This window comes from Scylla paramamosain, chromosome 10 (genome assembly GCF_035594125.1).
Source record: "Scylla paramamosain isolate STU-SP2022 chromosome 10, ASM3559412v1, whole genome shotgun sequence".
Classification (NCBI taxonomy): Eukaryota; Metazoa; Arthropoda; class Malacostraca; order Decapoda; family Portunidae; genus Scylla; species Scylla paramamosain.
The window spans coordinates 23,842,816-23,868,300 of record NC_087160.1 but is presented as its reverse complement, the minus strand read 5'-3'; the positions used below and the strand labels follow the sequence as shown (position 1 = coordinate 23,868,300).

General features: G+C 36.2%; 2 protein-coding genes across 4 annotated transcripts in view; both read right to left on the bottom strand.

Moving 5' to 3' along the window:
- The window catches only part of LOC135104394 (ubiquitin carboxyl-terminal hydrolase 10-like), a 28,163-nt gene extending 18,595 nt beyond the window's left edge, over positions 1 to 9,568 (bottom strand). For 2 of the 3 annotated variants that reach the window (XM_064011788.1, XM_064011790.1), the window contains exons 1-2: positions 9,455 to 9,568; positions 6,175 to 6,499 (exon numbers count right to left, since the gene is read on the bottom strand). In XM_064011788.1, coding sequence (XP_063867858.1) covers positions 6,175 to 6,499; positions 9,455 to 9,553 — 424 coding nt within the window. In that variant the 5' untranslated portion in view covers positions 9,554 to 9,568. Of the gene's footprint in view, positions 1 to 6,174; positions 6,500 to 9,409 lie in introns of all 3 variants that reach the window. The other variant, XM_064011789.1, reaches the window with a different exon arrangement.
- Positions 9,569 to 16,307: 6,739 nt separating this feature from the next.
- LOC135104391 (PXMP2/4 family protein 4-like) lies at positions 16,308 to 21,507 on the bottom strand. The gene is made up of 5 exons (XM_064011783.1): positions 21,372 to 21,507; positions 20,895 to 21,114; positions 20,098 to 20,229; positions 17,642 to 17,871; positions 16,308 to 17,503 (listed from the first exon to the last, which is right to left on the bottom strand). Exons 1-5 carry the CDS (start codon positions 21,431 to 21,433, stop codon positions 17,365 to 17,367), a joined length of 783 nt encoding a protein of 260 aa, XP_063867853.1. The 5' UTR covers positions 21,434 to 21,507; the 3' UTR covers positions 16,308 to 17,364.
- Between the last annotated feature and the right edge of the window lie 3,978 nt (positions 21,508 to 25,485).

Below are 25,485 nucleotides of genomic sequence, written 5' to 3'. Positions count from 1 at the left end.
TTATTATTTTATTTATTTATTTATTTATTTTCTTTTTTTTTTTGCAATATTTTAACTGCATTATGTATAGTATCTTTCTTGTGTTTTGAAGAAATTCTGGGAATATGATTAGTGTTCACATTAATACATTTTCTAATACCAGCCTATATAAGAAAATTGCAAGTTTTATGAACACTGGATTTACACTCTATGGAAAATTTTTCATTATATGGATTTAAGCATAAATAATTTGTCAAAAAAGGGAGGTGTCTACTTGGAAGCATGGAAAGATTACCACTTACAGCAGGAAGTATGTTCTTGTAATTGCATGCAAATTATCACATATACATATATACTTGAACACTACAACATATGTATACTTATGAACTTGGGGAGGAAAAAAAAAAAAAAAAAAAACATATGCATAGAAAATATAAATAAATAGGTCACTGAACCTTAACATTCACCACTATACAGTTCCAGGTATAATATATTTCATTTTGCTGACAATTCATGGCAAATTAACTGATTTGCACATGGAACTGTATTCATCATTCTTGCTTATAATGCTGATATACTTGATGAGGATGGTTAGATAACTTCACAAGCACCATTAAAGAGTGTGCTAGGAAGAAAACTGAGAAAATAAGACATATTGTACTATCTTCTGTGCTACTGACATTGTAAACAGAACAATGACAATACAATGCCAGTGCCATGCCTCTACTTTCACTAAGAAAAAATCAAGTCTCTGTAGCTGTGATTATTCTCTCATGATGACATTTAATTATACATCATTTATGCTATCTAGCATCTGGCAATGCTTGATTGAAAAACTGCAATGCTGGCCCAACAATTTTCTAATTTAAAAAGTTAAATATCCTATAGTATTCAAACAATCTATAAAACAAGTTCTGATAAATACCAACCCTTTTTACTAGTTTAGGGAGGTTATTTATCTCCTTTAGGAGCTGAGGAGGTATCAGAATGCTGTCTAGGCTTTCTTGTATAAGACTTCCCTACCATGTAAGACAGAGGAAGAAATCACCAGTGATATGAAGCTATCTCCAACATCACACGAATTCACATACACTTCACACATAGTTTGTTTAAGGAAAAGAAGGTAGAAATAGCTAGAGATAGATGTTATAGCTACAAGTTTTCCTGCAACCTCAGATGATGTATGAGGTGAATCTATGGCACAACATTAACTGTACCATAAAGATACCATACTCTTACAATGTATCCTTTGAGTACAATATAAACACATTTTGTATTTCTGAAGACTAAATATATACATAAAACCTCTTTCTCTAAACATGTATAAATGGGCTTTCATGTTCTCTATTTCTCTATCAAAAGATTGGCTTTTAACATCTCCATCTGTCCTCATCAAACATATCACCATAATGAATACAAGATCACAGATTTTCATAAGTGAATTATTGAAAGTCAAGTGGGCTTTTATCTTTCAATTCAAAATTATGTAATTATAAGTCGTTACAAGGTTAAAACCATGTAAGTGGCGATTCTGCTGTACCAACTGTACCAACAAGATACTGGAATTGGCAACAAATCTTATAATTCAAAACTTAAAACATAAGCATAAAACTATTTACAAGTAAATTGCTACACATAAAATGACTGATTATTGCTTGTTGAAAAGTATACTTATGACTGCTAACAAGATAAAACAATAGTCAGTGCGCTGAGGATACCTTGATAAGCCATGCCCCTTCCCTACTGTACTCATGCACCTTGCAATGCCACCTGATCTTGAGTGATAATATATGTATTGATAATAGTTGAGAACACTATTTACAAATGTTCACTCTTAATATATTTACAGCTTTCATGAAGTTGTATTTTGGTTCATCTCTTCACTGATTACACTGATAACAGCATTCATGATTAGAAATTTTACATCATAGTCACACTGGAGGTGATAATTTTTTTTTAATCACTACTAAGACAGCAGTATTTTGCCATGCTGCCTTGACACAAGAGAGAGAGAGAGAGAGAGAGAGAGAGAGAGAGAGAGAGAGAGAGAGAGAGAGAGAGAGAGAGAGACTATTACCACCCACTCCAGCATGACTATGATGTAGTTTCTGATCACAAATTATGTCATCAGTGTATTCAGTGAAAAAGACAAACTAAAATATGACTTTATAAAAGCTGTAAATATATTCAGAAGAGTAAAAATCTGTAAACGCTGTTCTCAATTATTATGATTACCATTTACGATCTCATAGTGCTGCCAGATGTATGGGTACAGTGGGTAAGAGGCGTGGCCTATCAAGATATCCTAAGCACACTCACTACAGGATCAATACACTACAGATAAAAACTACACACATCACATTCATTGGAGTAACTACTGTAAGCATGCACTCTGGAAACAAAAAAATATGTAAAGTTCATGCAAGTAACATCACTACATTAGGGGGAAAATATGTAGGTTAAAGTATGGAAGAATATAAATTAAAATTCAAATAACACAAAGACATGAATACTTAATTTCACTTAATCTTTCCATTCTTTAAAAAAGCATCTCTCTCTACATGCCATTCCAGTCTCTAGCTCTTCTGATCAAGGAGTCTTAAATACACTATCAATCAGTGAATTACCTTCACTCAAGTGAAAAGCCAAGACACTAGTGCTTCATGGCATTTAAACAATTATCCATGTACTTGGCTGAGATTCCCCAAGGAGATGATTTGCTGAGTAAACATTGTCTTGTCTCATAGCAGTAACAAAAATAGTCACAAAAATTAGAAAACAGGACAATTTATCACACTTGCCATTTACTTTCCTTCAAATGTAAGAAATTTTTGAAAATCTCACATTTAAGTTATTTTTCTAATAAGGTCTTCAGATTCTGAATTTGTAGTTTTGTATAGCATAGACTTAACAAGAATATAGACTTAAAAAGAATATGACTTAAGTGTCATTTTCAATACTACCATTAATGTATTTTAACATATTTAACCATCTCACATAAAAATAAAGAAAAAATTGTAATTACAGGCATTTTATGAGATGTAAGCAATAATTTTAATGGAATATATGAGGATTACATTTTTGTCACCAAGATTGGCAGTGAAACTACTACTTACTTATTAGTCAACAAATATCTTTAAAACCAACTCTAGTAACCGAAATTCTTACATAAGCAGGATATAAATGAATAAGAGCTGCCAGTTTTTAGCATTGTTTAATTTATCTGAGAATGAGTGATGCATTCATTTGATATTTATTTTTATAAAATTTTGAAATATATTTTTGTATAATGTGCAACATTACTGTTTTGCCTTCTACAAGACTTATGAAGTAACTTAAAGTGAATGGATACTTTATTGTTTCCTTGAGCAGTGAGGCTAGGTATAAAAATGACATGGGTTATCAGTTTTTGTCAACTCACATGAAAAATACTAAATGAATACAAGATGTAGCCACTCAAGATACTTTGGATTAATGATGATGGTTTTCGTGCAATAAGCAAACAGTAATTTAAGATGGCCTTCTTGAAACAAGTGAAAACAAAATCAGAAACCTTTACTGATACAAATATGAGCAAAAATATGCCACCATGCTAACTTTTTATGAAAGTGCAAAATAATTATCATTATCTCTGAGCTATTTAAGAAAGGTAATGACAAATGAAATGGGAAAAGGACAACAGAGAAAACAGGAAGAAAATATACAAGAGCCTAGTAGATTCTAGTATCCCTTCTGAAGAGAAATGACAATGTTACTACAGGCTGCTTCTGAGTTTCAAAAGACTGCACCAAAGAGGTTTCAAAGAATAACAAATTCTAGTTAACATAATGGAGTAAAACATGGACATGCAAAGAGTGTGATTTAAGATCAAAGCATTGCAAGTTAAGCTAGCTGATTTGCCACCGGCATGAAAAATTTATATCAAAAGTAATGAAAGTATATGTACGCCTTGCATTTCTAATTGGAGCATTCAAAATGGGCTAAGTTGCTGGTGGTCGTGGGCTGTTTTAATGCAGGACTCGGTATAAGCTCCTAAGGTTCTCTGGACATACACATTCTAAAATCACCTCTCGAGATCTATCTTGATGCACTATACCCGCATGCTGTAAAACATGAACCACAAGTGTTTATGCTAACAGTGTCCACTTGATATGGTGATGCACACTATACAGAACAGTTAGCACAAGTCAAATACTTGCAACTAGGCTCTTAGTGTTTTTATATTTATTTCTAGTCTCCTACTACATATTTAGTCTGAAACATTTTCCTGCTGGTTTGTAAAGGGACTAATGTTTGATCGGGTAAATCCTGAAAAGAATCGAGCCTGGATCACTTGTCCTGCAAGGATATTGTGACAGCTGAAACTGTGCCAAGATAAAAGGACCAGCTGATATCAGACACACTGACTTCTACAAATCACCAAAAAAAAAAACCCAAGGTGAAAGATATGAGCTTACAGTGCTGTTGTAAAATCCCTGTCTGTACATATGCTGTTGTTGATTGCACTAACATATGGAGTAAAAAAAAGTGTTTAAGGATGGGTTGTACTTCCAAAGAAGAAAGCAGCAACTCAGAGAAGGCATTGGAAGACAGGATGTAAACACAATGTCAATAGATAATCATCACTAGCGTCATCTCCTAGCATTTCGCATCAAAACATGATTGTTTCTTTCACATGTAGCAAGATTTATATAAGTTGTATGTTACTTGTACAACTTAAATGAATAAACTAAACTTACATGGAGTGAAAAAATAGCATTTGTCCCAGGATGATGATGATAGCAAAAAATTTGTTTGTTTGATAACACACAAATGATTTTAAGATTTTTTTCAGAATACCCAGTTTTTCATGTAAAATTAAGTCAGATTTTCCAGCCCATTGTGAATGCCCCAATTCGGGATGAATCAATAACCAGTAGTCAGAATACTAATGTAGTATCTTGAGATGGTTTTGTCAACTGAACACACACACACACACACACACACACACACACAGTGGAACCTCGGTTCTAACTTAATTCGTTCCTGTATGCTGTTCAAAATCCAAAATGTTAAAACAAAACTATTTTCCCCATGGGAATCAACGTAAAATGGATTGATTCATTCCCAGACACCAGTCTACCCTTTCTTAGCAGCTTATGACTGACGCTCCACAGCCAAGATGGCTGCTTCACATCTCCAACTCAAATTATTTATCCAGAAAGGATGTACTGAATGAACTTAATGACACACAACTCATCAGAAGATGCTGTTTAGACTGTGCAGGTATTCTCTGTCACTGATCTAGTGAGGGAAGCCTTACAGAAGGACACAGAGAGGACCAACCCACTTACCACCAAAATGAAGGTGATCTTAGACATTTTACTGCTGGGAAAAACTACTGTACAAATGCAGTTGTGCAGTAGTGATGGTACTGGGGATCATTAAGAGAGCTACAGATGGCTCAGCATTACTCCCGAGTGTCAAAAACTGTTTGTTTACATCGAGGCTTTTCAATGGGATCACATTTACCTTATTTCAAAGATTGAATTATTGTCTTATGCTGTCTCTCTCTTCCAAATATATAAAATTAAGTAAATATTTATAGAAACTATAAATTAGTAATGAACAGCAGCTTTTGTTATGTCTTAATATTTGAAGTCAAGTAACTTTGTTTAAGAATCAAATCATGGTACCACAACAAAAGCAATAGAGTTCAAAATGGTACCACAACAAAAGAAATAGAGTTCGAAAAGGGAGGCATTCAGTAACTGAGGTTCCACTGTATGCATGTATGTATATATATATATTATATATTATAAATAAAAATATAATATATATATATATATATATATATATATATATATATATATATATATATATATATATATATATATATATATATATATATATATATATTGTATCAACAAGATAGAGAGGAATAGAAATAAGGCAAATGCATTAGGTTTAGGAAGAAAGGAAAGAAGGAGCCAGACTGTCAGACATGAAGGGTGGGAGGATAAGCAAAACGACATGCAAGCATGAGTATGAACAGTACTTGGAGTCTTTCTTGCACTATAAGACCATCAAGAACAGACAGAGAAATTGTTTAATAAAAATCAAGCAAAGTTGTAAAGGCAATTATATATTTTTTTTCTTGAAGAACAAAAGACACCACTAAAATAAGTTATTAAAATGACAAGAAAGAACACTTACCCTGCTCCTGAGTTGTGGCTGTTTGTTCCTCCATCCCACAACTGGGTGGATGAGTCTCTTCTTCACTACATGTTTGTTGTTCATGTTCATGTTCATGTTCATGTTCATGTTCATGTTTGGGCTCTGGCTCCTGCTCCTGTTCTGGTTCCTGTTCCTGCTCTTTCTCTTCCTCCTCTTCCCTGGCCTGGGGTGCTGGGTGGAGTGGGGCTGGGGCCGAGGTGTCAGGAGCCAGCACCAGCACCGCAGGATTGGCACCAGAGACAAGGGAAAGGAGTTCCTGGCGCTCATCCTGACTCACCCCACTCAGGTCAAGGAACTCCAGGCCCTATAACAAAAGTACACGAATAAAAAATGCACACAAATGCTTGAGACACTTATTTCCCATATAGTTTTGAGACACCAATGTTGTGACACTTACCAAGTACAGTAGAACCTCTGTTTTTTAACTTAATACATTCCTAAATGCCATTTGAAATCCAAAATGTTAAAAAACATAGCTATTTTCCCCTTAGGAATCAATGTAAAATGGATTAATCTGCTCCCAGACACCAGTCTACTCTGTCTTAGTGGCTCATGCAGGTATTCTCTTTGTCATTGATCTAATGAGGGAAGCCTTACAGAGGAAAACGGAGAGGACCAACCCACTTACTGCCAAAATGAAGGTGATCATAACACTAAGACATCTTGCTGCTGGGAAAAAGCTAATGAAAAAATGCAGTTGTGCATTAGCAATGACGTTGGGGATCATCAAGAGAGCCACAGGTGGCTCTAGATTACTCCTGAGTGCCAAAAACAGTTTGTTTGCATCGAGGCTTTTCAACAGGATCACATTTACCTTATTTCTGAGATTGAATTATTGTCTTACACTCCGCGTCTCTCCTACAAATATAGAAAGTGAAGTGAATATTTATGGAAACTATAAATTAGTAATAAATAGTAATTCTGCTATGTCTTTTAATATTTGAAATCAAGTAACTTTGTTCTAGAACCAAATTATGGTACTGCAACCAAAGCAATAACGAATTAAAAATTTTGTTAGAAAACCAATCTGTTCGAAAAGGGAGGCATATGGTAAGCAAGGTTCCACTGAACTTAAATATGTGTGTGTGTGTGTGTGTGTGTGTGTGTGTGTGTGTGTGTGTGTGTGTGTGTGCAAAATCTCAGACTTTCTAAAGGTAAAACAGAAATTATAAATAAGAATGGGGCAATACACATAATCTAGTGATGAACATTACATCTAGATCTGAGATGCTTGAGGCAAAAAATTTTTGGTTTTAGATAAGACCATAAAAAGTTCAGGTTATAATTTAAAGACATGATAATACTAACACACACACACACACACACACATATATATATATATATATATATATATATATATATATATATATATATATATATATATATATATATATATATATATAGTATAAATAAAGAACTCAAAACCATAACACCCTTCAAAATTCTGTCTTTCCTAATCTTGGACACATCTTTGGTGTGAAGCATCAAATATAAAATGAAGAAATTGTGGCCATTATTTAACAATGAGCAACCACCACCATATATTACATCAATATGCTAAGTGTCCTTATGTGGTTATGAAGTCATTTGAACACATCTCAGTCAGCCAAGTTATTCCAAATAAGTAAATATGTTCAACAGGTGATGACATTTTTAATTAGAATTCCTGGAATAACATACAAGTTACTTTTACTTTTTTACCACAATCATCAAGAAAGACGGAATAATCTCGTGTTTTTTGACAGTGGGCAAGTGTCACATTACCACCATAGGCCTCCTTGCCTTGGTCATGCAGGGGCAGCCCTTCTATCTGATGGGTAAATCACAACTTCAGTAATGCTACTGATGACAGGTAGGTCAGGCCATCTGGCATAACTGTACCTCATGCCAACACACAACATACAGAAAGGAAACCACAGTTCATATATGACCATTCACATAGTTTACTTCTATCAAGGTTTTGCTAATTGGTGGACAGTGATTCAAAGCTGATCCTTTAGCCACAAATGTGGCTAAATGTTCAGTAATTTGGAACAATTTTTTTGCTTGGTTTTCAACTTTCATGAAGGGTATGTTTTTTACTAACCTGGGGCAAAAGAATTAAGGTCTGGAGTGATTTCTTATCCTCGCTTCATAATTTATAAAACTAATTCTTACATCAGTCTCACCATGCCAAAGGTTGTGGTCATCTCACCTATGTAACAAAAATTCAAGTCAACTGTAATCTTGGTAACACTTAAGAGTATGTTGGTACCACTTCTAACACACTGGAGAAAATTATGATTTAGGTTAACATTCTGGACTAAATATATATCAAACCCTTACCATTGCATTATAAAAAATGACTGGCATCCTTATAGATGCTGACTCTTTTGAGACATATTCCCAACCAATAACGACATTTGAAGATGTGGGAACCTAATTTAAATAAACTTGTCAAGATATTTAAGTTTTACCCATCTTATTTATTTATTTATTTTTTTCATCCGCGATAAGTACGATTCTTAAATGTTGGTATATAATGGATACAAGATACACAAAGGCACACTTAACTACAATGAAGTGGGCAAGACCTCGGCCTGACACGGGCAGCAGGGTGGTAGGCCGGCAGGTGTGGCCCCAAGAGGCTCACCCAGGAACCCACCCGCCGCCCAGCCTCGTGACCACCACTGCCGCCACCTTCCCTTCACAAATGCTACACCACACAACCTTCTGCTTTGGGTACATCGACAAAACCACGTTCACCTCACTCTGGTTGATGAAACTTTTTTGTTTCTGCTACATAACATGTGGCACTCCATTATTAAAGACATCACAATTTTTATAACCTTTTTACCTAATCTAACATGTAATCTAACCGCCAGAAGCTACACCCTAAATGATTATGTAAAACAGTAGTAATTATAATAATAACAGCGACTTGAAATGGCTACATAACAGAGACGCACACAATGGTATTTAGCACGATAATAGCTTCACCCACTAAGTGAGGCGGGAGTGGAGGTGTGACGGCCCCAAAATGCCGTATCGCACGTGTGAATGTCCATGCCCTCAGCCAAACAACAGGTTCCCCAAAGCAATGCAGCCCATGCCAGTAATGCCGACACCCAAAATACGGCCACCCGGCACTTCCATACCAAGCTCTGCCGTCCCTGCCCGCGGCCCACGCCGCCTACACACTCCCGCCCGCCCCTCGCAGAAACCTAACACTCACCTGGGACCACGAGGACATCTTGGCGGTGCGTTATCATATATTTACCATGGTTCCTCCTTTTCGCTGCTCCTCAACACAACATGGACGACGGGAAGGCTCAGGGGCAAGACGCGCCCTGATTGGTCCCCGCCCCATCCACGCCATAAGAGCGCTACCGTGAGTGGTGCAAGATGAATTTCCCGCGCGTCTTTCGCCAATAGCAGCGAACTTTGGATCCCGTCACGACCAGGACCACGTGAAGGTTATTCGGCTTATTTCTGTTTTTTTTTTTTTTTTTTTCCTTTTTATATATTATGGGGTGAATTATCATCCTTTTCTATTGATAAATATTTTGTATGTTTTGACTACATTACTAAATATATAGGCTGAACCACTTTGGCTATATATATATATATATATATATATATATATATATATATATATATATATATATATATATATATATATATATATATATATATATATATATATATATATATATATATATATATATATATATATATATATATATATATATATATATATATATATATATATATATATATATATATATATATATATATAATGAGAAAGAGAGAGAGAGAGAGAGAGAGAGAGAGAGAGAGAGAGAGAGAGAGAGAGAGAGAGAGAGATTCATTTACTTCCACCTGTGCATTCAGCCATTGCTTCTAGATTAAAATGACCAAATAAACTTTTTTATTGCTGACTGTAGATGTGTATGACAGGGAGAGTATCTTTATTTCTCTTTCAAATTATGATTATTATTAGACCTGAAGGAGATTCTTTGGAGAAGGAATGGGATGCAAGTGGAAGCAAAGAATTTGAGAAACTTTGATATAATTCTAGTAGCTACAGTGGTTCTTGAATGGGGAGTTATGGCACCCTACTCCTACGACCTAGGGAGCCTCGACAATTGATTCCACTGCGAGGCTGTTTCCCGGTAATGTAGAAAAAGAATAAAAAAAAAAAAATGTGCATTAGCCTACTTTGTTTGACTTAACAGAAAGAAAATCTTGAATTTTGTTGAATCGTAACAAAAAAAAAAAATAATAATATATATATATATATATATATATATATATATATATATATATATATATATATATATATATATATATATATATATATATATATATATATATATATAGACTTGCAAAATCTACATATTATTGTAGACTTGTGACAGCGAGTTCAGTTTTGTTGGGAAAAACTCGAGGCTTCCTTTGAATCAGGTGACTGATCCATGGTTCTGTCACCGACAGTGACTTGAGTATAGAACGATAATGCAAGAACACGTACTGATCGCGTTAGTTCAGTCGTTCTCTCCAACGCTACATGCTAAATAGGCGTATAAAATCTTGAATAATTTGCTTTAATATATATATATATATATATATATATATATATATATATATATATATATATATATATATATATATATATATATATATATATATATATATATATATATATATATATATATATATATATATATATATATATATATATATATATATTTTTTTTTTTTTTTTTTTTTTTTTTTTTTCTAATGTAGGAAAGACACTGGCTTTTTTTTTTCTAATGTAGGAAAGACACTGGCCAAGGGCAACAAAAATCCAATAAAAAAATGCCCACTGAAATGCCAGTCCCATAAAAGGGTCAAAGTAGTCAAAAATTGATGAATAAGTGTCTTGAAACCTCCCTCTTGAAGGAATTCAAGTCATAGGAAGGTGGAAATACAGAAGCAGGCAGGGAGTTCCTGAGTTTACTAGAGAAAGGGATGAATAATTGAGAATACTGGTTAACTCTTGCGTTAGAGAGGTGGACAGAATAGGGGTGAGAGAAAGAAGAAAGTCTTGTGCAGCGAAACCGCGGGAGGAGGAGAGGCATGCAGTTAGCAAGATCAGAAGAGCAGTTAGCATGAAAATAGCGGTAGAAGACAGCTAGAGATGCAACATTGCGGCGGTGAGAGAGAGGTTGAAGACAGTCAGTTAGAGGAGAGGAGTTGATGAAACGAAAAGCTTTTGATTCCACCCTGTCTAGAAGAGCAGTATGAGTGGAACCTCCCCAGACATGTGAAGCATACTCCATACATGGACGGATAAGGCCTTTGTACAGAGCAGCTGGGGAGGTGAGAAAAACTGGCGGAGACGTCTCAGAACACCTAACTTCATAGAAGCTGTTTTAGCTAGAGATGAGATGTGAAGTTCAGTCCAGTTCAGATTATAAGTAAAGGACAGACCGAGGACGTTCAGTGTAGAAGACGGGGACAGTTGAGTGTCATTGAAGAAGAGGGGATAGTTGTCTGGAAGGTTGTGTCGAGTTAATCTGATAGATGGAGGAATTGAGTTTTTGAGGCACTGAACAATACCAAGTTTGCTCTGCCCCAATCAGAAATTTTAGAAAGATCTGCAGTCAAGCGTTCTGTGGCCTCCCTGCGTGAAATGTTTACCTCCTGAAGGGTTGGACGTCTATGAAAAGACGTGGAAAAGTGCAGGGTGGTATCATCAGCGTAGGAGTGGATAGGACAAGAAGTTTGGTTTAGAAGATCATTAATGAATAATAAGAAGAGAGTGGGTGACAGGACAGAACCCTGAGGAACACCACTGTTAGTAGATTTAGGAGAAGAACAGTGACCGTCTACCACAGCAGCAATAGAACGGTCAGAAAGAAAACTTGAGATGAAGTTACAGAGAGAAGGATAGAAGCTGTAGGAGGGTAGTTTGGAAATCAAAGATTTGTGCCATATATATATATATATATATATATATATATATATATATATATATATATATATATATATATATATATATATATATATATATATATATATATATATATATATATATATATATATATATATATATATATATATATATATATATATATATATATATATATATATATAGTTGTGCTATTTTAAAGCAAATTATTCAAGATTTTATACGCCTATTTAGCATGTAGCGTTGGAGTGAACGACTGAACTAACGCGATCAGTACGTGTTCTTGCATTATCGTTCTATACTAAAGTTACTGTCGGTGACAGAACCATGGATCAGTCACCTGATTCAAAGGAAGCCTCGATTTTTTCCCAACAAAACTGAATTCGTTGTCACAAGTCTACAGTAATATGTAGATTTTGCAAGTCTAACAATATATATGATAATGATGGTTGTGAAGCGAAATAAAATCATTATAATCTCATCTACATTTTATTCTTTAGCATTAATCTGTAGGCAAAGGGGAGGGGTGTGGGGGTGTTGGAAGAAAAAGAGGGCAGCCACGAGAATACTGAAAATTCTTAAATGGGAAAATAAGTGAAAAGACTGAGGGCACTGGTAGAGTACATACACAGACACCAGTTTTTCTCCCCCCCCCCTCCCCCCCAGCTGCTAACTCTGTACAAGGGTCTTACCCGTCCATGTATGGAGTATGTTTCACATGTCTTGGGGGGGAGGTTTCACTCATATCGCTCTTCTAGACAGGGTGGAATCAAAAGCTTTTCATTTCATCAACTCCTCTCCTCTAACTGACTCTTCAGCCTCTCACCGCCGCAATGTTGCATCTCTAGCAGTCTTCTACCGCTATTTTCATGCTAACTGCTCTTCTGATCTTGCTAACTGCATGTCTCCCCTTCTCCCGCGGCCTCGCTGCACAAGACTTTCTTCTTTCTCTCACTCCCATTCTGTCCACCTCTCTAAAGCAAGAGTTAACCAATATTCTCAGTCATTCATCCCTTTCTCTAGTAAACTCTGGAACTCCATGCCTGCTTCTGTATTTCTACCTTCCTATGACTTGAATTACTTCAAGAGGGAGATTTCAAGACACTTATTCATCAGTTTTTGACTACTGCTTTGACCCTTTTATGGGACTGGCATCTCAGTGGGAATTTTTTTTTATTGGATTTTTGTTGCCCTTGGCTAGTGTCCTTCCTACATAAAAAAAAAAAAAAAAGATAGATGCATCAACTGTGGTTTGTGGGACATGCAAAGATAGGGTAGGCAATGATGCTCTTGGTTGTGTTGAATGTGACTGATGGTTCCATCCTTTCTGTATGTGTCTGGGTCTCCCTGTGAAGGTGACTGAGGATATTGTTAAGTTGGAGGGGGATGGCATTCTGTTTGAGCTGTAAAGTCAATAAGCATTGTTCAACAAGTGATCATGCTTTTGTGGGCAATGCTGATCATGGTGGCACAATTATGTAAATAATTATCTAAGATGGTTATGGCTCTTTATACTACTGTTCAGGCACTGACTTGAGAAAATGGATTCATTACTTTTGCAAGATCAAGAGCTTTTCGTCTCATCAACTCTCTTCTAACTGTCTTCAGCCTCTCTCTCATCGCCGCAATGTTGCACCTCTGGCTGTCTTCTACCGCTATTTTCATACTAACTGCTCTTCTGATCTTGCTAACTGCATGCCTCCTACTCCTCCTGCATAAGACTTTCTTCTTTCTCTCACCCCTATTATGTCCACCTCTCTAATGCAAGAGTTAAACAGTATTCTTAATCATTCATCCCTTTCTCTGGTAAACTCTGGAACTCTCTGCTTGCTTCTGTATTGCCACCTTCCTATGACTTGAATTCCTTCAAGAGGAAGGTTTCAAGACACTTATCCTTCAGTTTTTGACTACCGCTTTGGACCTTTTTCTGGGACTGGCATCTCAGTGGGCTTTTTTATTTTTTTTATTAGATTTTTGTTGCCCTTGGCCAGTGTCCCTCGTAAATAAAAAAAAAAAAAGAGAGAGAGGAAAAGCTTCAGACTCAGGGGATGTTAAAAATATGGGTCCCCTTCTTAATTAACTTTGACACCTGGAAACTACATGGATTTCACTGATTAGGTATTGAGCAAAATTAGAGGCGGTCTGACCATATGAGCGTCCTGAGGTGCACACATACATTTATTTATTTTTTTTTTATAGATTAAGACGGTGTATGTGTGGTTTGTTGCATGGCTATGACTACTGTGAAGCAGGCGTAGACGGATTATGCTACACAGGTTGCAAATACCACCTCTACCTGTTGAATATGGCTCTGTAGCTATAGTTGTGACGTTCTAGACCAGTGATTCTCAAACTGCGCGCCGCGGTGCAGAAGTGCGCCGCGTAATTTTCATGTAATATTACTACAATGCGCCGTTAAAGTCCAAGATATATCATTAGTGTACCACTAAGCAATAAAGTTTGAGAACTTCTGCTCTAGACTGTCTGAGGATCACAAGCCCATCCCTGGGATTTCCCTCATCTCTCACTCAAGAACATAAAGAACATTAAACCCACGAAAGGCAGCTTCTGTTTATCTAATATTATGTTTCATTATCATTCATGAATTTATATGATTTTAGCACAAACTTCTCTATCGTATTCGCACTTAATACTTGATTGTTAACCTGACCCACTTACCAGGTGTCCTATTTCCGAAACATATCCTTTCTTAAATCTGCATTCATACAACTTTAATTGTTTGCTACGAGTCCTCCCCATTAATTTAGTGTAAAAACCTTGCTAAACCCTTTTCTACCTCAGGAATAGCTACGAGGCCGAGAATATAACTGTTTTACCTAATAATAAATCGCATTATCGTTCATGAATTTGTATAATAAAGGTTTTCGTGCGGTCATGCATGCACGTAAGTATACTTAATAACACTAAATTGCTCAGAATAGGTATTGTAATCTTTCTTGTTCTTCTTGATATATATATATATATATATATATATATATATATATATATATATATATATATATATATATATATATATATATATATATATATATATATATATTCTTGGAGGTTATCAGATATGATGAGCACGTAAAGAAAATGAAGGTACATAAAAGAGTAAGTAGAAAATAATTAGAGAAATAAACAAACATAACAAACAGAGGAATAAACCAAAGAAAACAAGTAGATAGCAAAACATAAACAGTGAATTAGAAAATAAAAATCTACATAGAGAATCATGTATCATTTTCTCTAATCATTCTCATCCAATCTTACAGAGGACCCACACCTTACCACGCCACGCCTTTCATTGCAGTTCATATGATGCATCACTCAACATCTACCTAAGTGTTGCAATGGCCTTTATTGGAGATTCCAAGCACAAGAGCGCCTTCATTTCCTCATCCATTCATCGGTCCGCTTCATGTCACAAGGAAAGATGGAACCCCGCAGTGTAGTAAGTTATACCGTGACAGAATGCAAAGGCTCAACTTAATGTACTGACACTGTTTCGACGTTGTGGAAAGATGATGATGATGATGATGATGATGATAAAAAATATTTACATATACGTAACAACAACAACAACAACGATGACAATGATAATAATAATAATAATAATAATAATAATAATGATAATAATAATAATAATAATAATAATAATAATAATAATAATAATAATAATAATAATAATAATAATAATAATAATAATAATAATAACAACAATAATAATAATAATAATAATAATAATAATAATAATAATAATAATAATAATAATAATAATAATAATAACAACAAGAACAACAACAACAATAACAATGACAATAATAATAATAATAATAATAATAATAATAATAATAATAATAATGATAATAGTAATGATAATAATAATAATAATAATAATAATAATAATAATAATAATAATAATAATAATAATAATAATAATAATAATAGTAATAATAATAATAATAATAATAATAATAATAATAATAATGATAATAATAATAATAATAATAATAATAATAATATTATTATTATTATTATTATTATTATTATTATTATTATTATTATTATTATTATTATTATTGTTATTATTAACAATAGTAGTTATCTTTTTTTCTTTATTCAGTACGATCAGACTCGTCCTTTCACCAGTCAAGTGAAAGAAATATCAGTACAAATTCACTTGTTTATTAAATTTACACAACTTTATTTGACTTGTTTGAAATACAGTCACAAGGTAATTTAGTACTACTAATAACGAATAAGCTGACCACGGTAGGATGTCACCAGCCTTATAAATATTAAGAATGGTCTTTGAGATTATGACCACACCTCGCTCAGACGTGGCCAGAGAAATACGTAAGCTGAGATTGCTCAAACTAAAGTGAGTTGGCCTTTGGTCCATGCTTGGCAGCTTAAGGTTTCTGTGGTGTCACCTTCAAAACCGGCACTGGACTTTGGGCACAAGTGATAGGCGGAGGTCTATTATACAGCTATATAATGACTAACCGTGAGCTGAAATCATGACAGCTCGGAAAAAGGTATAGTTATACCGCAGCACATCGTAGCAACTTTGTAGCAAGTCGAGAGAGAGAGAGAGAGAGAGAGAGAGAGAGAGAGAGAGAGAGAGAGAGAGAGAGAGAGAGAGAGAGAGAGAGAGAGAGAGAGAGAGATTCTCTCCGAAAAAAAAAAAAAAATCTATAATCATTATAATTAATCGTGACGGTGATCGTAACAGATCATGGAAATTCATATGCTAGTCCTAGGAATCGGTACTTTTTTTTAAATCCACGATCTATTACGCATGAAATATTTTATCCTATGAATCGCAGTGCCCTACTTATGAATAATTTACGAAATACTATGATCTTTTTTGTCCGAGCAGGATTAAAAAAAAAATAATAATAACTTTGACAGCTACATTTCTTTCGAACTGAGAGTAAATTTTTCGAGTATAGCCTTACCGAACTCAAACTTCCTAGTGATTTGTCTATATTTTCTACTATCCCAAGGTAGCAGTGGTTCGAGATCAAAGTTGGGAATGTGGGAATGGGTTTTTATTCGATGGCACGGTCCTTTCCTTGCTGAGAGGAGAACCGCGAAGATGTGAGGCAAACGTAGTTTTCAGAAAAGAAAATGTGAAAGTAGGAAGGTGTGAGGCGAGGAAACAGTTGTTGACAGTGAATATTTCGAGAGGAGTAGTATATCTTACCATGGACGGATAAAATATCAACAAAAGTTTGCTTGGCGCACAAGGCTGCCAGTGTTACCCCGAGACCCTGATTCTTCGTCAGTCCCCATGCATGAAAGCATCGTTCTGTTCCCTTGGTGGGACGCCATGGCCATGACCGCGTCCAGCCCCGAACAGCTTAAAAGAAAACAGAAGGCACGTGTAGCCCACCACAGATGCTGGAAGATTTTCGTGGTACATATTCTTTTATATGTCCATTTACGAATATGTCACATGGCAAGTTTTGAAGGAAAAACAGCAAGAATAATTTCTCACTTCCACGTAGACGGCCTGTAACCAAACACCTCCCTGGGACCCTCGTGGTAGTCGTAGTGCACCCGGCGTTTTGAGAGTCCTTGCGGTAAGTCATCGGCCTTGGTGTGTTGCATGTAGGAGAGGAACACCATCCAAAGGAAAGAGCCGCATGAGATGGCCATCACCCTGTTCTTGGCTGGCACCAAGCTGAAGTTGATGCTCTGGATCAGCGGCCACACCGACAAGCTGATCTGCAGCACACAAACACGTGATTCACACCCACTCCCTCACATGTGTATATCGATAAAATATCCTTCTGCATGGAAAATGACAATAGTATAGGCTACTATGCCATACTATATATAGTATGCTATAATTATACTGCAATAAAAACAAAAAATACACTAAGAAAATGAAAATTATAATTTTTATGCAAGATTTTTTCTTTTAGTGCCTGAGAAAGCAATATTTACATACAGAAAACAATGCACAGTAATTTGCAAGGATGATGAAAAATTATATCTTCGGGAACCTGTACCAACCTGTAAAATATGAAATAAGATCTTCCGTAAGGAAAGTAAGATATTTGATCTCTTTACTTGATAATTTGAGTGAAAAAATATTAATAATAAGTTGGCATGAGTCACATTTTTTACACTGAATCAAATATCGCACTAATTTAGTCGTCTTACGTTCAACACCTGCCTACCCACCCGTTGGTCATTTACATTTTATATTGTCAATGATCACCACACCTGTGCTTCTCTCAACATCCATATATGTTTTTTATTCATCCATTGTAACGACGATTTATACTAACTGGCGGTTACAGCGTTGGAAAACTCCAGAGACATTTCCTTCCCTGCAGCCGCTCTCCTGAAGGCCACATCACTGATGCCGCACGAGAAAACATGATGACTCATACTAAGTCACCGACCTGGTAAATTATTATTATTATTATTATTATTATTATTATTATTATTATTATTATTATTATTATTATAATTATAAGTATCAATTAAATAATTTATTATTATTATTATTATTATTATTATTATTATTATTATTATTATTATTATTATTACTATCATTATTAGTATTATTATTCATTTATTTATTTATTTATTCTTTTAGATCAGGTCTCCATTTTCCATCTGCTGCTGCCTAAGCATCTATGTAAGTATAAGAACTTGTGATCCGCAACACTAACATCCAAGTTTCCGTCAGGAGCTTCAACGCCAGCCAAGCTGCAGGGTTGAAGTGATATTTATGGGACGCCAGACCTTGATAGCCGTCTCCACAGCACAACCGTTTAATACCACGTATCCCTCTTTTACTCTAAACCATCCTCAGGTTTTGTCTCCCCCGCCGCATCATCCCTCATCATTTCCAAGAGGATGGAAGTGCATTATTAGCAGGATTATATATAAACCTTGGAAAACTGTATGTATTTAATCTTTCTAAAGACTGTCTTATTTATGAAACAGTGACTCACGTGGTGTCAGAGTGGCTTCAGCGGTAGTGCCAGCTCGGCAGGTATGTACTGGGCACCTGCTATGCGTTGGCACTGACGCAATAAACATTACTGTGTCACAGAGAGAACGAGGAGGGAGGGGATGAGTGTGGAGTAGGTCACATGTTCCATTCATCCACAGCCAACCGTGGTTTGTCTTAAGTAACTGGGCGGTAAGTTTTCTTTCTGGCGCATGGAACTGAATGGTGGTCACGTATGTATATTTGTTCAATGTTTAGAGGAGGAAAGTCCGGGGAGCTTAAGTGAAGCTACTGGGTATATCATAAGTTCAGAGTGTGAGGTGTGTGTAGGTCAAGGAGAGGGAAGCACCAAGAAGAGAAAGGGGGACAGTGCAAGCACGTGGCAGAGAAAATAGTGGATGAGATTAGCTGACAAAGGTGGGAAGCATCAGGTGGACCTTCCTGAGGGACAGACGTCACTTATCTAATTTATACTGATAACATTTGTGAACCGGATACGTTCTGAAGACATCGCAGGTGTGTGTGTGTATATATATATATATATATATATATATATATATATATATATATATATATATATATATATATATATATATATATATATATATATATATATATGCTTTAGATGGATATGGAATATTGTGCAAGATTTCTAATAGGAGCTGATCAATAAATATTGAGAGCGAGAGAAGCTAAAATGTGCCCAGATAAGATTCGGAGTACTTCCATGTGCCGCCGCCACAAGGACCGTGCCAGACCAGCTGCAGCACACCGGCACAAGGGAAACGAAGGATTTTTGTAACATGAGAAACATTATTTTCTTTTCCTTCTAAAAAAGAATCCCAGATTAATAAGAGAATCATACGATACTTTATTCTTTATACATATGCATACAGCCAAATATGTTTGACCTTTGATGTTTCAGGTATGTCAGATCTGAGACATCAAAGGTGGAACACAGCTGGCTGAGAAGTAACACTTACCATCCACGTGGAAAAGAATTTTCGGTCCCACTCATCAAGCGCCTCATCCAGTGGACGGCCCTCCACCAACGACATTCCCAGGAAGAACTGCGAGATATTGAAGGGCGCGAACACCAGCTGGTCCACGTATCCCTATGGAAAGCGATGCATGCTCGTGATTTGTGTTTAGTTAGGTCATAAATTTATACATACCTTACGAGATACACAAATTAAGGAGAGAGGGAAAGAAAAAAAAAACATTTTACTTAATAACACGTCGTGAAGAATAAATATAATAATAATAATAATAATAATAGTAATAGTAATAATAATAATAATAATGTCTTCGATTTCCTGTATCGAAGAAAAAACTTGCTCGGGTCGAAGTTGATTCGACACGTTTTACTGATCAATCATACGTCTCTGGCAAAGGTGGCTATTGCGATAGTCCATTTTCATATTATTATCTATCTATTGATGAGGAATTTTTCGAAAGTTAACTTCTGTTTCTCGCTGCCTTCCAACAACGCGATAATGTCTGTAAATCAACATTTTAATGTTTTGATAACAAACAGCAATCGATATCGGATTGTCGGTAACTTACGGTAACTCGTATTAGAATTAAAGGATTATCGATAAAAATTAGGAATACCCGAAACAGTTCTCACAGGTAATCTCTTGGTTAGTGGCGTCTAATACTGATCCCGGGAGAGTCTGGGGAATTAAGCTGATGCGGAGATAGATCTTCAGTGAGATGTGATTCTTTCATAAAGCTCTCTCTCTCTCTCTCTCTCTCTCTCTCTCTCTCTCTCTCTTACCTTAGCGAAGGCGTGGTAGAAGGAGGCACCAGGCAGGAAACGGTTCAGCAGTTGCAGCCAGTAGTGGATCAGGGGCGCCGTCACCAGGCTGCCGTAGAGGCCGTAGCGCGCTGCCTCCCGAAAGTCCCACACCTCCCGTGATCCGTCAAGGCCCTGCTGCAGGAGGTTCCCTGACGGCCACAATATTGAGTAGGTCACCATCCCTCGAGTCACGGGATACCTGAGAGAGAGAGAGAGAGAGAGAGAGAGAGAGAGAGAGAGAGAGGCGGACTTTCAGCAGAATCATTTGAATGTTTATGGTACTCACAAGTAATTTCAGATGACAAGCTGGCATGGAGGGACTCAAGGACAAAAGAATATTAAATATGTTTTAGCCTAAATGCCAGAGATACAATTGTCCGTCGTTCACTCAAGTATCATTTTCATTGTACGAGTAACAGAACGGAAGGGCGGACGGCAAATTAGGCTGTCTTTTACCTGTCAACCACCTGGCGGAAGCTCTTGACGAGGGAGGCGAACACGGAGAGAGTGGCCGGCATACTGAAATGACGGGCTGCAAACAACTGACTGAGTTCCTTTTGTTAGATGTCGTAAGTTTCGAGTCTTCAGGAAGACTGCAGGAAAAAAATAAATAAATAAAAATGAAAAGTCTCAAAGTTTCTGTAGCTCCTAAATCACCAACATACGTCCGTCATTTGCAGTATATTAGACTGTATCTCTTTATTACAAAAAACAATATATTTAACTCTTCTCGCTCATTAACTCAAGTCCACAAATATTTTTATTGTTATTTGTCATATCTCTTTTTTTTTTTTAATGAGAGACTTGCTGGTGATGCAAGGCCTTGAAATGTAGAGAGAGAGAGAGAGAGAGAGAGAGAGAGAGAGAGAGAGAGAGAGAGAGAGAGAGAGAGAGAGAGAGAGAGAGAGAGAGAGAAAGTGCTCTTATGTGAAAGTAAATAAAAGCTGTAAATAAAACACAGGGAACTCATACACACAATCACTAAGAGACCGTCGCATGTCGTGTGTGAGAATATAGGAAGGTACTTTAAGACACGCCAACGGTCAAGTGTGTCACGAGACCCTTGCCTCTATACCCGCTGTAATGACAAAATACTGGCAAGGGATCAACATTGCCGAAACGACACGCTGCTCTCGGAGTCCCATGGCCTCATTGGTTACGTAACCTTGCGTTGTAAGCACGCTACGCGGCAGGCAGAAAGATAAGGGGGAGCAATACCTGGCTGGACTAACTGGATGAAAGATTTTGAAAAGTAGCTTTATTCACAAAGCTAAACAACCACGAGAGAGAGAGAGAGAGAGAGAGAGAGAGAGAGAGAGAGAGAGAGAGAGAGTTTGTGTGAAATATATGTACATGTACAGTACCTACACAGATAACACTGACAGAATCGCTGGATCGCAGTTCAGAAAACACGGGGTATTTCAGAGGAGCATTTACCATTAGGAGGGAAAAGATACAGAACATTGTTTCTCTCTTACGATCGTGCATTTTGCTGATGTTTCCATAAAAAATGAACAGCTTGGGGAAAGAATTTACCCAACATTAGAATTTCCGTCTCATCGAGAAAAATTAACAGTAATAATAATGGTGGTAGTAAAAGTAACAGCAACAACAACAACAACAACAACAACAATAATAATAATAATAATAATAATAATAATAATAATAATAGTAACAAAAACAAGGAAAAAAACACTATCAACAACAATAAAAGCAATAGTAACTGCAGCAGCAACACTACCACCAACAATAACATTACAACAATAATAATAACAACAACAACAACAACACTACCACTGTTAATAATAATAATAATAATAATAATAATAATAATAATAATAATAATAATAATAAACCACTGACTGCACCAGAGCAGTGGCACGCGCAGCTGGTGAGACTACCTTTTATAAAGATTCCCAGGAGGCAGCGGGCAGCGATAAGATCGTCCCGCACAGGCGGTGCACTCCGGCTCACTCCTGCTCGCGTTGTGCCACACACCTTGCTGGCACGGGACAGGCCAGGGCAGGGCATGACACTTATCCTCGTGCCGAATAACTAAAACGGTGCATATAGTTAATAGATACTTCCTGTCATGCTGAGACTACGTAACCCTCGATTCTTCTGAAACTTATCACGTGACACGAACACATGTAGCGAGTGTTACGCACACCCAAACACTTGTGTTTATGAAGACTACGAGCTGGAAACAAGATGATCTGCCTCAGTGCACCACACACACACACACACAAATTAATTAATAAAGAAATGAAAACAAATAAATTAATGCCAGGGAAGCAATCATGAAATTTTGCGCGCCAGCCAATTGACGAGAGAGAGAGAGAGAGAGAGAGAGAGAGAGAGAGAGAGATTGTCGCAATATATATCACATCTAGCAGATAGTATAACAAGAAGTCGCAGAACACAGTCTTAAAACTCATTCCTTTACCCACCTCCTGGACACAGCCTTCCAGACAACCATGCACTCTACTTGATGACACTCGATTGTCCCACTCCTCTGTACGAAACATGCTTTTGATGGCATTTTCTAAACATCTCTATAAAAATTCCACATCTCATCCCTTGTTTAAATAGTTTTCAGTTAGACAGATGTTTTGTCTTGTCTTTATTTTTTCTTATGAACACAGGCCTTAAAACCCTCTGTTGATTTTTTTTTTTTTTTTTTTGTAAGAGGGGGCAGTGGCAGAGAGAGAGAGAGAGAGAGAGAGAGAGAGAGAGAGAGAGAGAGAGAGAGAGAGAGAGAGAGAGAGAGAGAGACCACTGAGGTGCCAGACCCAGAGGAAAGCTCAAAAACTGTCATCCAAAATTGGTGTGTCATGAAACCTCCCTCTTGAGAGAGTTCAAGTCATAGGAAAGAGGGAATATGAAAGCAGGTATGGATTCCCCCGACAGCTTTCATAGATGGGAAATTCAACTCACAGCTTCAATAAATAAATATGAATAATAATAAACAAATAAATAAATAATAATAACAATAAATAAATAAATATATAAATAAATAAAAAGTCAAAATTGCCCCAGGATGACTTCATTGCACATGTGCATTGCTATAGTGGATGAGAGCATCAAAACATCTTCCAGGTATTCTATATATTTATTTTGTGTGTTTTCAAAACTTCTGCATTGAGTTATACTGTCATATTACTATTGCTGTTTTGTCTGTGGAATATATTATGATGGAAATGGAGCAAATAAAGAAGACCAATGAGTAATACAGAGCACCAAAACTTACTGTGTGTATGTGTTAAAGCCCTCCCACTGAATTTTATATTCATATATTTTACACTTTCTTCAAAATATGTACCAATATGTTATGATCTCACTCACTCATTACTAATGTTTACTTGTTCCATTTCTATCCTAACATATTCCACAGACAACAAAGCAATAGTAATTTGTCAATAAAACTCTATACCCATGTAGATAATACGTAAAATATATAGTATAAATTTAAAACACTGTACATGAATTCCTCAGAAGCTCTCAAAAGGTTGCATCAACTCAAAAAATGTTGGGAACCACTCTGTATGAATATAAAACACAGTGGTAGGACTTTTACACTTACACTAGTAAGTTTTGGCACTCTGTTATCACTTATTACTGATGTTTTCTTACTGCATTTCTATCCTAACATACTCCACAGACAACACACCAATATTAACTTGTCAATATAACTCCATACATATGCTGATTCCCATCAAAATTTTCCCAGGAGCAATTTAGACTGTAACAGTGATTCAGTATGACACTGAATTGATAGCAGTCACTAGGCACCATTTACTCCTATTTCCAACATGCCACATATTTCTTGACACAAACTTAGCTGAAAATAAGGAAAACAGCAGCCTGGATCACCCAGACACCTTTAATCTTCCACTGTACTTCTATTTTTCATGCCTTTCTCTCCTACATGAGTGTGTAATGCACATAATAATGTAGGTATGTATGTATACTCATATCTACAATGTACTCCACTTTCAATAAACTGTTAGCTTAAAACTATCTGCCTATATACCACACCAGCAATCCCTCCAAGGATGGCTATAACCTACCAACAAAATAATCAAAGGATCCCTACCTTGTCCCTCAGAATGGCATTGTTCGCTATTTCCTGCACCTTATGTACGGACTTATAGAGGTCATGTAATTTTAACAGCTGATTGTGTTTTCAAGGATGAAAACACTCATTCTATGTAACTCGTGCCTAATTCATTACATATCTCTCCTCTTTCCACAAAGCATTTTTATTCTAAAAACTACTTTGCTCAACAGGTTCTCTTTATCAAATAATGTTTCCTTGTATCCTCACTTGTAACCTGTCAGCTTCCTGTGATTACTTTTGTCTTTCACAGACCTATTACTTTTAACTGTGGCCTGGATATGAACTCTGGCCTGACTGTCACATCTGTTAAAGCCTACTTGAGTGTCTTACCCTTGGCACTGGATATCTAATTTTGAATACATTTGTAGTATACATACTACATTCACACATACTTTTATCTACAAATAACAACACATCCACAGCAATCATACCCCAAACCTATACCTCTTT